The sequence below is a fragment of the Salminus brasiliensis genome, chromosome 5 (assembly GCF_030463535.1).
Source record: "Salminus brasiliensis chromosome 5, fSalBra1.hap2, whole genome shotgun sequence".
Taxonomy (NCBI): Eukaryota; Metazoa; Chordata; class Actinopteri; order Characiformes; family Bryconidae; genus Salminus; species Salminus brasiliensis.
Window position 1 is genome coordinate 31537790 of NC_132882.1, and position 13394 is coordinate 31551183.

The 13394-nt window shown below is 44.3% G+C and overlaps 1 protein-coding gene across 7 annotated transcripts in view; it reads right to left on the reverse strand.

The window, feature by feature from the left end:
* triob (trio Rho guanine nucleotide exchange factor b) overlaps positions 1-13394 on the reverse strand; it is a 169382-nt gene that overhangs the window by 70909 nt on the left and 85079 nt on the right. For all 7 annotated transcript variants that reach the window (XM_072680194.1, XM_072680197.1, XM_072680196.1 and 4 more), the window contains 3 exons: positions 10619-10814; positions 6399-6565; positions 488-607 (listed from right to left, as the gene is read on the reverse strand). In XM_072680194.1, the coding sequence (XP_072536295.1) occupies positions 488-607; positions 6399-6565; positions 10619-10814 (483 nt within the window). The remainder of the gene's footprint in view (positions 1-487; positions 608-6398; positions 6566-10618; positions 10815-13394) is intronic.

Below are 13394 nucleotides of genomic sequence, written 5' to 3' on the forward strand. Positions count from 1 at the left end.
ATTCAACATCAGTACCTGACTTCACCACATACATGTACAATAAGATCCATGATTACTTGAAGAGTGAGGATTTTTGCCATTTCTTTTCTATACACCACCTTTACAGATTGTAAATGAACAGCCCATCTCTGCAAACTCTAGGTAGCGGAAACACTTGCATGTTAATGTAACAGGTACTCTAGCAATCTACAGAACCACAAATGAGGCATATGCTGTAGCAATTGACTACATATAGGCTGATGCTCAACAGTCAGCCTCACATTAGGATCAAGGGTAAAAACCACTGGACAGAAACGGCAATACCCCTTATTTGTATCACTGTATTAAGTGAGCTCTAATTCCAGCTAGCAGCAGTGAGGTACCTTTGTGTGGAACAGCCTTGACCATTAGTGTGAGTGTGAGTGTGAGTGTGTGTGTGTGTGTGTGTGTGTGTGAAGAGAGTGGTGGTTGGGGGGGGGTGAGGGCAGTAGAAGTGTGTTTACAGCACCTCAATGGCGTGCTGGAACTGCTCGTGCTCTCTCTGAAGCTGCTCGGCCTCCTGGAGTGAACTGGCAGTGATCAGACCAGCGTTCAGCATGGACTCTCCGTTCCGAATCCAGCCCAGCACCTGCAACACACACACACACACACACATATATATATATTGAATTTAGGGACAGTAATTACACACAAACATACACCAAAAGCTTTAAGAAAAGCTCCATTTAAGGGCTCCTTAGTAAAGACTATGAGTCTATGACTCATTTAAGCCATTAAAAAGGGGTCCTATACAGCACCAAAACTGGATCAACGTACCTCGTCCAGTACTATAGAATGCAGCACACAAATTGTGAAACACAGCGAGCAGCAGAGGGGGCAGTAAGGGGTCAGCACACAACAGAGTCTGTCGGGCACATGACAGGGCCCACAGGCTATATTACACACCATCTCCTCACATTCTCTGACTCACCACACACACACACCTGTTTCAGCGCTGACATGCTAGCTCTGACAGAGAGCAAAACAATGTGTAAGGTACACACAGGCAGTCAACCACTCTACCTTCACCTGCACACAACACACACACACCCACACTCACATAAATCAAATCTGAGAACACTCATTAAGTCGTACTCTGGATTTATAAGCATGCCCACACACATACACAGTCAACACAGTACCCCCCCACCTTCCCCCCCGCCTACAACACGAAGTCTACTAGAATATTTTTTATAGATCATCTTCTGACCTCTATCTTACACTCACTATTAAACAAGCTAGTTTGATACATTGCTTTTAAAGGGGAATTTCACCAAGCTTTCAAAACATCTGCATAATTACATGGCTATGGTGTAAACAAAGTAATCCAGAGTGGTTCGGAGTGAAATGCACCGTTCTGCAGAACTGAACCCAGTCAGGATTTTTCACAGTGATGGTGAATGGAACCAGATGCATGAAGAGTTTAATGCATTATTTTTACCTCACAGTACATCAAAGGTATTACATAAAATACATAATACATAATAAAACAGTTCCTGAATAAAATGAGCAATTTTCAGCATAGGTACGAGACATGGACTGAGAAGAGTATATCGCTGCTGTCCAATGAAAAGCATGTATCTCTACTCTATTTTGTTGTCAGGTTCTTTTTGCAATCCTTCAGGGTAGCTGCTTTGTACACTGTGTAAATAATTCTGGATAACTGGACCAATAGAAATGCTCCAAAATGACCAAATGTCTATTGACCTCCATTGAAATGTAAGTTTTTTGTTTGCTTCTGCTGTAAAACTGAAGTTTTTCATTGAACAGTGATGGTGTATTTATCATATATATACATATTATAACTTAATTCTTAACTCAATATAAACTTAATTCATACATTTTCATTAAACAGACTATGTCTACGATATGGACCCTTAAAAATCCCCCATATTCTTCTGGAAATGCCACTGCAGTCCAGAGAATGAAATAAATATAAGAATAAAGAAATAAATAAACGGCACAGCCAAACAAGATTAGTGGCTGGCTTGCCCTCCTGCCCTATTTTCTTTCTGAATTTGATGCTGCGGGATTGCTCCAGTTTTCCTATCGGCCAGGCGGGCTCACCCTCACGTGAGGCAGCTAGCACGCTACATGCTCAGAGTCGTAGAAAAACTACAAAGCTAATCATCTGTTCCATTACTCCTTAATTCTTTTATTATTATTATTATTATTATTATTATTATTATTGCACTGTATAACTAAATAACTACCCTGGGTTTCCGGAAATTCCCTTTTTCTCATGAATGAACTCCAATTAACTCCAATCCATGGCAAATAAACCGACCCGACCTGCTCCACAGTCTTATAAGCCCGTATTGAAGGGTATTTCACTGCTGCTCAGTTGTACTGTAGTTCCAGACTGTCTGATATTCAGCTGTGGCTCAGGCCACGTTCCCCTGCTGTGAGTCAGCAGCCAGTAATTCCCACCAGTCTCTCATTATTACTGTCTCCTACGGTCACCTGTGTTGCATAACTGCGCGTATCTGAAAGCAAACGTCACGGCAGAGTGGGTAGTTGGGCTGTCTCGACTCGGCTGTACCCCATGGGAAGAGAAGTCAGACGTGATGTGATGCAATTTCAGGAAAGTGGGATGATTTAGATATCCATGTTTCATGACGCCAACAGTGGCTATAAGCTCTGTATAATATCTTATCTCCAGTGCAGATACTTCAGACATGTCCTGGGTTAGCTGGGGTAGGTAGAAAATTGTGTATATCTGACTTCTGACCAAAGTATTCCATATTCATCTGTATATGTTTCTTAAAGCTATCAGAGTAGCCGCACCTCTGTCATCAGAAGCAATGGCACACCAGGTATGAACCAACTGATAATAGTGGGACCTGCAGATCTGGAATTTGATGGATTCCATTTATCATTGTGGCCAAAATGCTGGGTCAGGATGTCAGGAAGCAAGCTGTGTTTTTCCTAAAAGTGTGGCCTTGTGCAATAGCCTTTCTACGTATTAAATAAGTAAATGAGTAGTATGAGAGTATTTCCTTTCTGTAAGTCGTTGTCTGATGTATTAACAGCAAGCTTGCGACTTATCTTGGGGTGAAAAATGCTCACATGTGGTTTTACAAGCCTATTTACAGCCCTATAATTTTGCCTTTATGATAGATCTGTGAAAAAAACTGATGAGCCCTGCTTTTATTAGCTAGTTTACAACGAGGTACAGTGATGGTTTGCACGGAAGCTACATGACAAAGCATACATAAAGTTTTATTTCAGCATTTGTATCCATTTTTACCCATTTGGATCACCAATTGCCCAACCTGGAGAGATGCAAAGCCAATTGTGCTCCTCTGGGCCCCGGCTGCTGATGGCTAGCCGCATTACCGGGATTTGAACCAGCAATCCTCTGGTCATAGTGACAACGTCTTATTCAGCTGTAACACTCCAGTCTTCCTGGATGATGCTGCTATCTTGTCCTGTGGTGTGCGTGGTGTGGTATGGTGTTTACAGTCTGACGAGGTGGTAAAGCTGGTCAGCTAGGGTTAGCGTTTAGCCTAGGACTTCCCTGGCTTTTGTTTCCTTGTGTCCTGTTTTTGACTTCCCCTTCCTTAAGCAAAGCCACGGGGGTCAGGAGCCTGTTGGGGATGTGCTGCTCTCCAGTGTAACTGAAGAAAACTCAAAACAACAAGAATCAATAACAGTATATTCTCCTGAAGGTTGCAGCTTTAGCTTTGCAGCTGTACAGATGTTCATTTTCTGTAAATGTTTATATCATTATATCTAACATAATAATAAGTTTGTATATAGATGTCTACTCAGCCTACATATGGATGATTATATATTTATATTATATATATATTTTTTTTTTCAAAGCTCTTTATTACCCTTAGTACTTTTTTTAATTATTATTCTTTATTCTATTTATTGTTTAGTGTATTTTTCTCTCTTAGTGTATCTTACTGTTTGTTTGTGACATATCATACTTGTGTTGCTCTCACCAAGTAAAAATCCTGGTATGTGTAACATACTTGGCAAAAAAAAAGAGATTCTGATTCTGAATCTTTTGGAATCTTTATCTTCTTGCCCTCCCCGCCCACAGGCCCAAATAAGGACTTCCTCCTCGTTTGTGTTCATGTTTGGTTCATTATGACGATTCAGGTTGATTTGGTTCATGATTTACACCTGGGATTGGGGGGGGGTGTTATTTTAAAAGCCTTGACACCGCCATTCGGTTCCGAGAGTTGTATCGTTTGGCACCTCCAGATTTTACGAGAGGTTCTCCGTACTGTAGAAGAGTGTTGAGGCCAGCTTCATCAACGAGGCTCGCTCGCTCATGGCCAGGATTTACTGGCAACCCACATCTTAGCTAGGCGACCCACGCTCACGGCAGCGTGCTGCGGTTCCAGGTTTGGTCGGCCTAGCCGTTCTTGCTCAGTAGCTGGACCCCCAGCTCTACCCCCAGTCCCAGGTTTGTTTTTGGTTCGCCCTCTTGTTTGCAATGTTCTGGGTTTGTTGATCACTGTTGTTCATGTTTTGCTGCTTTTTTGCCTCACTTGCCCCCTTTTGTCTTATTTCGTTAATAAATCTGCTTGCTTTGACTCCATCTCTGCGAGTATTCATCCCTCTGTGTCTGGCCTAGCACGCCATGACAGTACCAAACACTCTTATCATATATCAGGTAATTGCAGTTTTCCGTTATCTGTATTTAGGGCATCTTAAAGAGTTACACAATATAAAATAGCCCATCCGAACAGCCTAAAGTTCAAAATCCACCATTAGCCATGGTATTTTACTACGAACCTAAAGCATAGTAAGAATTATTAGACGTATAGCAAGAATTCTATACTGAGCATCCTCACAGCCCAAAACCTACAGCAAGAGCATTTATTCTTAGCACACAAACGCCGGCCAGCAGAAAGACCACCTCATAGTCAAAACCAATCTGCAGTTGTTCGAAGTGTGTTCATGTCAAGGCAGATTTGGAGGATGACTGCAACTGACTGCTGCGCACTCTTCACAGCCGGTACAGACAGAATGAGCATCTGTTGATAAAACCCGGCTTTTGTGTTCAAAGACGAACCCTTAAAAGGGTCTCTGCAGAGGATTAGTATGTGCCTTTGATAGTGTGTGTGGGTTTGTGGGTTTACCTGGTGAGTCAAGTGTTTTAAAGGGCCCATAACCCACTTCTCTTTGTGTGGCTTTATGTTCCTAAAACAGTCAGAATTCCATACCATTACTTTCAACCTCTGTTACTTTTACTCAATTCTATTACTCGACTGGCTACTCTTCATACTACGTCTCCTTTAAAAAAAACGAGGGGGATTCATTTTTCCATTTTATGGACCCTTTAAGCTGTGAGGTATGCCTGTCATACTGAAGCTCTGGCCAAACGGTGCTGCAAACACAGTTCAAGATGACATCAGTATTGCATCATGTGAATTTATGTGCATGAGGTGCGTGAGTGTGTCACCCGCCTGTCTTCACCCCACTTGTTTTACAGGTCTATGTAATGGCACCACTGGTGAGTGTGCATTTATCTGTAAGGTGCATGATGGACCAAACTCAGAGTGACAGTTTGGCTTTCTATCTATCTTGGTAATTTGCGAAAGAAATGAATAGTGAAGCTTGCTGTGGCACTTAAACAATTACTGTCAATACACTGTGCTGAAAATGCAGGACAATGACAATGTAGTAACTTTTAACAGCTTGACTGATATCAAGAAGCTATAAGAAACCTTGAGAATGCTGGTGATCAGACAGGCTTTTGCAGATAAGAAGGGCCACTACGAAGAGAAATAAGATCAATAAGATTGGTGTATTAAAAACACCAGCATCCAGCATCAAGAGTGCTGAAGAACATAAAGAACCAAAGTGCAGTCAATGGGAAGTCCATCAAGATCACTGCAGAGTGCAGTCAACCCATCAAAATGTGCAGGATTACAGGTGATTGGTAAATTCACGATGGGTGAGATGAAACATTTTGAACCAATAAGCCGCTGCAGACAACTGGTTGGTGTGGTGCAACAGATAACACCACTACTTGCCACTGAGCTACCACACAATGTGGGAGACTGGGGTTCGATTCCCAGTCTGGGCGGCTATGCTGCGCTCCACCAATAAGAGTCCCTGGGCAAGACTCCTAACACTACATTGGCCCACCTCTGTAATATGAGTAACCTTGTAAGTCGCTCTGGATAAGAGCATCAGCTAAATGCAGATAATGTAATGTAATGTAACTCAGCACTGCGAGAACATCCAACCATCCAACAATTCAGGACCTGAACATCTCAGCAACATTGACCTGTCTGAAGTCAACACTCTCAACTCCAAGCAGAATCGTGCTGACAATCACAGATGCAGCTTCCTTAGCAACAGAACTGTACAGAAAAACTGAATCGGGGGTGTGTGTGTGGGGGGGTGGTTACCTGTTTAACCTCAGCCTGTAGGTGGCGCAGCTGCACACACTGCTCCAGGTGACGGCGGTGTTGCTCGGCAGCCGCATCCAGCTCCTGCTGCTTTTCGTGCAGGAAGTCCAGCAGGTCCTGCACGCGGGTGGCCATGTCCACATCTCGATCACACAACAACTCTACACCTACAGAGGAGAGAGAGAGAGAGAAAGAATGAGAAAGAGAGAGAGAGACACTAGGCTTACTCACTGTCCTACCCCTACCTTGCTGCACCGTGTTTGTTGGAGGTGGAGGCGCTGCTGAGGTACAGTTAAAGGCTCTAGTTCATCTACAGATATACTGTTCGGTTTCTGACCACACTGCTGGATGTTTTTGGGTGGTAGACCCACTCTGAACCTCACAGTGGCATTGATGTGTGGAAAAGCCCTAGCAACACAATAACAATGCTTGGTATATTTGGTATACCTAAGAAAGGACCATCAGCCAAATAATATTTGGGCAACAGAGGTGCTGTTGTCAGAAACTGATCAATGAGGTAGACGGTGGTTAATACATTGTGTATGACAACATATGAGCTACAGTATGTAGCAATATCTACATCTATATACCTGTACCTATATACCTTTAGAATGTTAAGGTCACTAGTGCTTATAAAATTGACATGGGTAGATGTACGTCTCCATTTTGGCAAAAGAAGGAGAGTAAAAAACTGCTGTGTGATTAAATTGGAAAAGCACCGTTTTACTAATGATACAGGAGTAACGCTCCATGATTTTAGTAATGCAGCATCCATCAAGAACGCTGGAGAACATCGAGAGAAAGTGCAGTTCCTGAGAAATCCAGCATACATCATGAACGCTGGAGAACATCGAGAGAAAGTGCAGTTCCTGAGAAATCCAGCATCCATCAATAACACTGGAGAACATCGAGAGAAAGTGCAGTTCCTGAGAAACCCAGCATCCATCAAGAACGCTGGAGAACATCGAGAGAAAGTGCAGTTCCTGAGAAACCCAGCATCCATCAATAACACTGGAGAACATCGAGAGAAAGTGCAGTTCCTGAGAAACCCAGCATCCATCAATAACGCTGGAGAACATCGAGAGAAAGTGCAGTTCCTGAGAAACCCAGCATCCATCAAGAACGCTGGAGAACATAGAGAGAAAGTGCAGTTCCTGAGAAACCCAGCATCCATCAAGAACGCTGGAGAACATCGAGAGAAAGTGCAGTTCCTGAGAAACCCAGCATCCATCAAGAACGCTGGAGAACATCGAGAGAAAGTGCAGTTCCTGAGAAACCCAGCATCCATTAAGAACACTGGAGGGGGGCTATAGAAAGGGGGGAGTTGTACATGCCTCCTCAGCGATAAAACTCTTGCATCTGGATGGTAATAAAACTTCCACAGTTAAGTGAGTTTAACATGATGTGGTCACATGATCACAGTTGTTTCAGTTTGGGACAAAGGAAAGTTCCCACTTTGGAAGCAATTTGGAAAAAAATGTCTAATTCTGACTTGGAAAGTATCTGGTGGAGGATCTGGGACATGTGCACTCAGTGTCTAAATACAAGATACAGCAACGTCTGCCTGGAAGAACACAGATGATGTGTATCCGGATGGAACTTCATTCTATATATCCTTAGAGAAGGAGGGAGGAAAAACACGGACATAGCCCCCTGCGCATCTTACCCCCCGTCAACAGTCTATTTTCATGCCTTCCGCCTGCATCTTTTAAATAGCAACAGTGCTTGCGAATATATCTACACCGATGGTCTTGGTGGTCTTGAAATGAGGGGTGTTCAGGTCAATTTCTGGCGTATTGCAATCTTGGCAATGGAAAACACAGGTGCACCACTGACTGAAAACAACTTAAACAGACGTCAACAGTCAGACATTGGTTGCTATCTTGGGCAGTGAATTGTCAACAAAGGCACGTGCCCAAGATGCATACACCTGCACACACATGGACACGCTGCAGTGCACAAACCTTCAACATCAACGACAAACAGAAAACGAAATAAAATGTCATTATTCTAGAGGCGAGGAGCTCCACCGCTTCAGCAAGCCTTCCCAGGCCGTGCACGATGCACCACTAAACCAGGAATCTGCCAAAGTCAGACCACACCTGGCTCTTAAAGAGAATGGTAAGTGACACGCTGATTGGTTTATTGCACGTTACGCCCAAAACACACCCATGATTACTTAATTAAGAGATGTAGTACATGCCTTTTGCACATTTCGGGCAGTGCAAGGTGTACTTTTCCATTCGTTATGATACCAAAGACACACTGACACACCCTAAATCATCGCCTAAAGATCGTTAAAATAGGGCCCATGATCTCTACGACCCTATGCAAATCCAATCTCGACTGAATAAGGTCCGAAAAGGGGACCCACAATACTCCTCACCAGATAACGGCATGATGACACTGTCACTTTCACCAGCATTAGGATTAGCCTGATCTAGCATGCTAAAGGAGCTAACAGTGAATGGGTGTTAGTAGCCACCAATTAGCATGGTGTTATTTGCACAACAAATAACTGACAGTAGTTTGCTTGTTTTTAATTATTGATAGGAATAGCTGACTTACCTTTCCCTTTAACATGAAGTGACCACAGGTGAGGAGGTACGGTTAGTAGCATCACTAACTATCTTACACACACACACACACACACACACACACACACACACACACACACACACATACAAATATACAAACATACAAACACCACTTCTCATACTCACATTTCACCCCCGCTGCCCAAAGATGCATTGTGTCGAAGCTCTGAGACCATTCCACTGTCCCGGGTTTATATGTGTGTGTGTGTGTGTGTGTGTGTGTGTGTGTGTGTGTGTGCAGAGGTGCAGAGGCACAGATGTCTCCTGCTAAAATGGGGCTATGCGCTGCTTTCAACCGCCTGCCTGTGCTGGATAATTTCAAATCTGTGTGTGTATGCGAGACAGAGGCGGCCCGTGCAGGACGTCCAGTGATTTGGTGGTCAGTGTGAGTGTATAGGATTACAGCAGTGCGCATGCAGGCCGGGCTGCTCGTGCGCTCCCGCTGTGTGAGCTTTAGCCAGTAGCATTAGTGTCAGCCGCCCCACCCCCATTAAGCCTACCGCGGCCTGGACTTACACTCGCTCGCTTTCTTGCCCGCCTTCATCTACTGACCACAGAGGACGGATTACTGCAGGAGTCGTTCTCTCTCTTTCACACACACACACACACACACACACACACACACACACACACACACACACACACCTTAACATACCCTGGTGTGTCTTACTGTCTTTCTAACCTCACCCTAACCAGCCAAGAACTGTTTTAAACTTCATTACATTTGCTTGAACTTTGGACAAAAGTATTGGGACACCTGCTCATTTATCGCTTCTTCTGAAATCAAGGGTATTAAGCCTGTCCATGGAAGGCTTTCTGCTAGATGATTTGATTGCATTCGGGGACAAGAGCGACATTAGCATTAGTGTTGGATGATCACCACCCCACCTCATCCCCAAAGTATTGGATGGAGCACCTTCATCATCATTCCAGAGAACACAGTCCCACTGCTCCACAGCTCAATGTTGGGGGGCTTTATACCCCTTCAGCCCATGCCTGGCATTAGGCATGGTGCCAAAAGGTTGATGTTAATCTGCTACAGAGAGTCCTTTTCCGTTGGACAATACTTCTCTACGGGGACTAGACAAGCTGTGTGTGTGCATTTGCACATCTGTGTCAGCTTATAAGAATAATAATAATAATAATAATAATAATAATAATTCATTCAGACCGGTGTTCTTGAGTAATCTATGTGTGAGTTTAGCAAAGCAGAGCAGGGGCGTAGCTTTATGAGCTCCACATAACTTATAGGTCTACTACATACAAAAGGTGTACAACTACAGACATCAGCCCATTTCTCTTCCACTCTCTATCCCTCATAATTGGCCAGTTTCTGCCCAGAGGAGCACTGCTAAGCAGATCTTACCTGGTTGGTGGATCATTCTCAACACACAGGCCCGGCAATGTTTGTGGTGCTGGCATGAGCAGGCCTGAGTTTAGACATGCATCAGCCGCACTGCTAGGTTCAGAGTCTGTCTACCACCCAAAAACTCAAGAGCAGCTCTGTGGTCAGAAGTTAACCAGTCATCTCTTTATGTGTGTGTGTGTGTGTGTGTGTGTGTGTATCTAACTGCACACCAGCAAGCAACTGGCCAGTGATCGTGTGCGTTTGTGTGCACTCACCTGAAGCCTGCACTTCAGTGACGTACTGCAGAAGCTCCTGACCCTGGTGAATAACGTGGAAAGTGAGGTTGTTCATGGTGAGAGCTTTATCTGCGTGATGCTGCAGCCTCTGCTCTGCCAGAGTCAAATCCTCTGTGTCAAACTCCCCCATCTGCTGAGACAGCTCCTCATTCCATGACTCCAAGTCTGAGATGTCCTACACGCACAAAGAGAGAGAGAACAAGGAGTCAAACACACATAGTAGTACGTGTTCCTGGCTTTGGAAGGTGTTTCCATGTACCTCTGTACATGCAATGTAAACATTGCTATATTTCCCCACAAGCAATGTTTTCCATATTTCTGAGACAACTAGTCCTGAGTTAAAGCAACATTATGTAGCATTTTTACTTTAAAACAGCAGCTTTAAAATCATTGTGGAGCTCCATTTGGTTCATGTTTGGTTCTTTTCATGTGTTTCGGTTCATGATTCTGGTTCAATTGTGTTCATGCGTTTCACCTGAGACTGGGAGTACTTAAGGAGCTCGATGCTTAGTTCGAGGCCGAGAATTGCATGTTTGGAAGCTTGAGGTAGCCTGAGAGGTTCCCGTTACTGCTCACGGTGTGTTACAGCCAGCTTCTGATCTACATCCTCGTTCGCGAGCAGGCCACCCGGCCATTCAAGAACTCAGCTAGGCTCGCTCGCTCGCTCTCAGCCAAGATAGACCCACGACTCTCGTTCCAGCTAGGCGACCCACGCTCACACAGCAGTGCCAGGCTTGGTCGGCCTAGCCATTTTTGGTTCTGCAGCCTGTCCCCCAGCTCTCTTCCCCCCTTTATTAGTAGTCTTAGCGCCGGTCTAGCGCATCTTTAGTTCACCCCTGGTTACCCCAGGCTCTGCCTGCTGGTTTTTGTTAGCTTTCCCCCTGTTACCTGCCCTTCTCACTAGCCCAGCTGAGACTAGGGGACTCCCAGAGTCCTCTTGTTTGTCAAGTTTGTGTTGTGTTCACCTTGTTCACCTGCTTCTGCTGCCTGACTTTGCCCCCTTGTATTATCTTGCGTTCTGTTAATAAACTATTTGCATTGGAACTACTTCCATCTCTGCGCGTGTTCATCCCTCTGTGTCTGGCATAACCCGCCATGAGGGGGGAGTGTTAAGGGGCATGGTACAAGGCAAGCGGGCCTTAGGGTGTGGGTACACCCTAAAACACAATCCACAGCCGACTAAATTCGAGTCTTGTTTTTCTGTAATCTTTGGTCGAAGTGTAGTGATACCTGCCTCTAAACAGCCTGTGTGGTCTGTGTCTGATGAAGCTGGGTACAAGTGATATCAGTATGTCAGTCAATATCACAGCATGTTTTCCCTTCTCATCATCAAGCACCAGTCATTACCTCCATTTGCAGGCTCAAATAAATACAGCCCAACTGTGGAAACGAAAAGCCCTGTTCTCCTGTTCCACCATCTCCATCAGTTTTCACGCCCCCTTATCCAGTGCGGGTGATGATGTGGTGTAGCAGGAGGCAAGTGCGTACCTTCACAGCTTACTGCACACACTAGTTTGGGTTGTGTTTTGAAATGCCCGCATTTCACTACCCAATCAGATCCTGGGGAATAAATGGGACACGTTTCCGAAGAAATATGTACTCCTAGTCCTTCACGTGCTTATATATGACCATCTTCTCCTGCTGCAAGTCCGACTCGGTCATGCATGTTTCTCCTCTAAAACACCCCTAGGATTCGACTTCGCACCTTGCTGACCTCCCTAGGAAGATCCTATCAACCAACGTTCAAACCTGAGCACTCGAACTCTCTTCTGTCCTCTTATGCAGTGCCGCCAGACTCTCGTAAAGGATCCAGAATGCCTTCAATCTCCCTACGTTTAAGCCACGCCACCCTTTACTGGTGTCCTGTAGCTGCCCTCATCAGATTCTAAGCCCTGCCACTGGCGACGGCAACAGTCCACATCTGATCTGCACCTACAGCCCTTCAAGCTTTAAGGGTGGCTCGGCTAGACCCACCAATCTCCAAGGCGCATGGAAGACAAGCATCTAGATGTTTCTCCGCCCTGAGCCCACAAAAAGGCCTGCTACCGAAACGTACACTCAATAATAATCCCTGTGATTGCTTTTATACATATTTTTGTGTGTTGTTTGCATCTAGGTATCAGACCTGACTTTTGAGTGGCTCACTCCATAAAATTACACCTATATACAATCAATCAATATATACTATACCTTTAGTTTATCATTATTATTTTTTATTAACAATATTATAAGACAAAACTATAGTAACATCATAACTTCACACACTAATAGGTAAGTGACTTAGGGTCCTACGGTTTACCATGTACTGAGGATTTTACATTGGCTCTGTATGTGACTCAGTCAGCCAATCAGGCGTCAGAACCGGAACAAACCCTTAAATATTATATAAATATTCACAACAGCAAGCTAGAGATCTGCCAAAAAGGTTCTAACACTTACACACTATAATTGAGAAGAGATCTCAGTACTCACAGCCTCACCTCAAAAAAAAAAAAAAAAAAAAAAGCCTGTCTGAATCACGGAGGACCCAGCCAGCTGTCCCAGTGCCAAACTTTTTCACACAAGCTTTTATATCTCCTCAAATAAAAGCTCCTATTCAATCCACAGCACCAGTACAAAGGCTGGGCACGCCTGTCTATGGAAAGGTCTTCCTTACTTCCACATTTCAGAAGAAGAGTGAGGACATTTAGACTGTATATGAATAACACATAGAAATATGCTGAGATCCAAAAAAATAAGTCTATGTCCTTCAGAC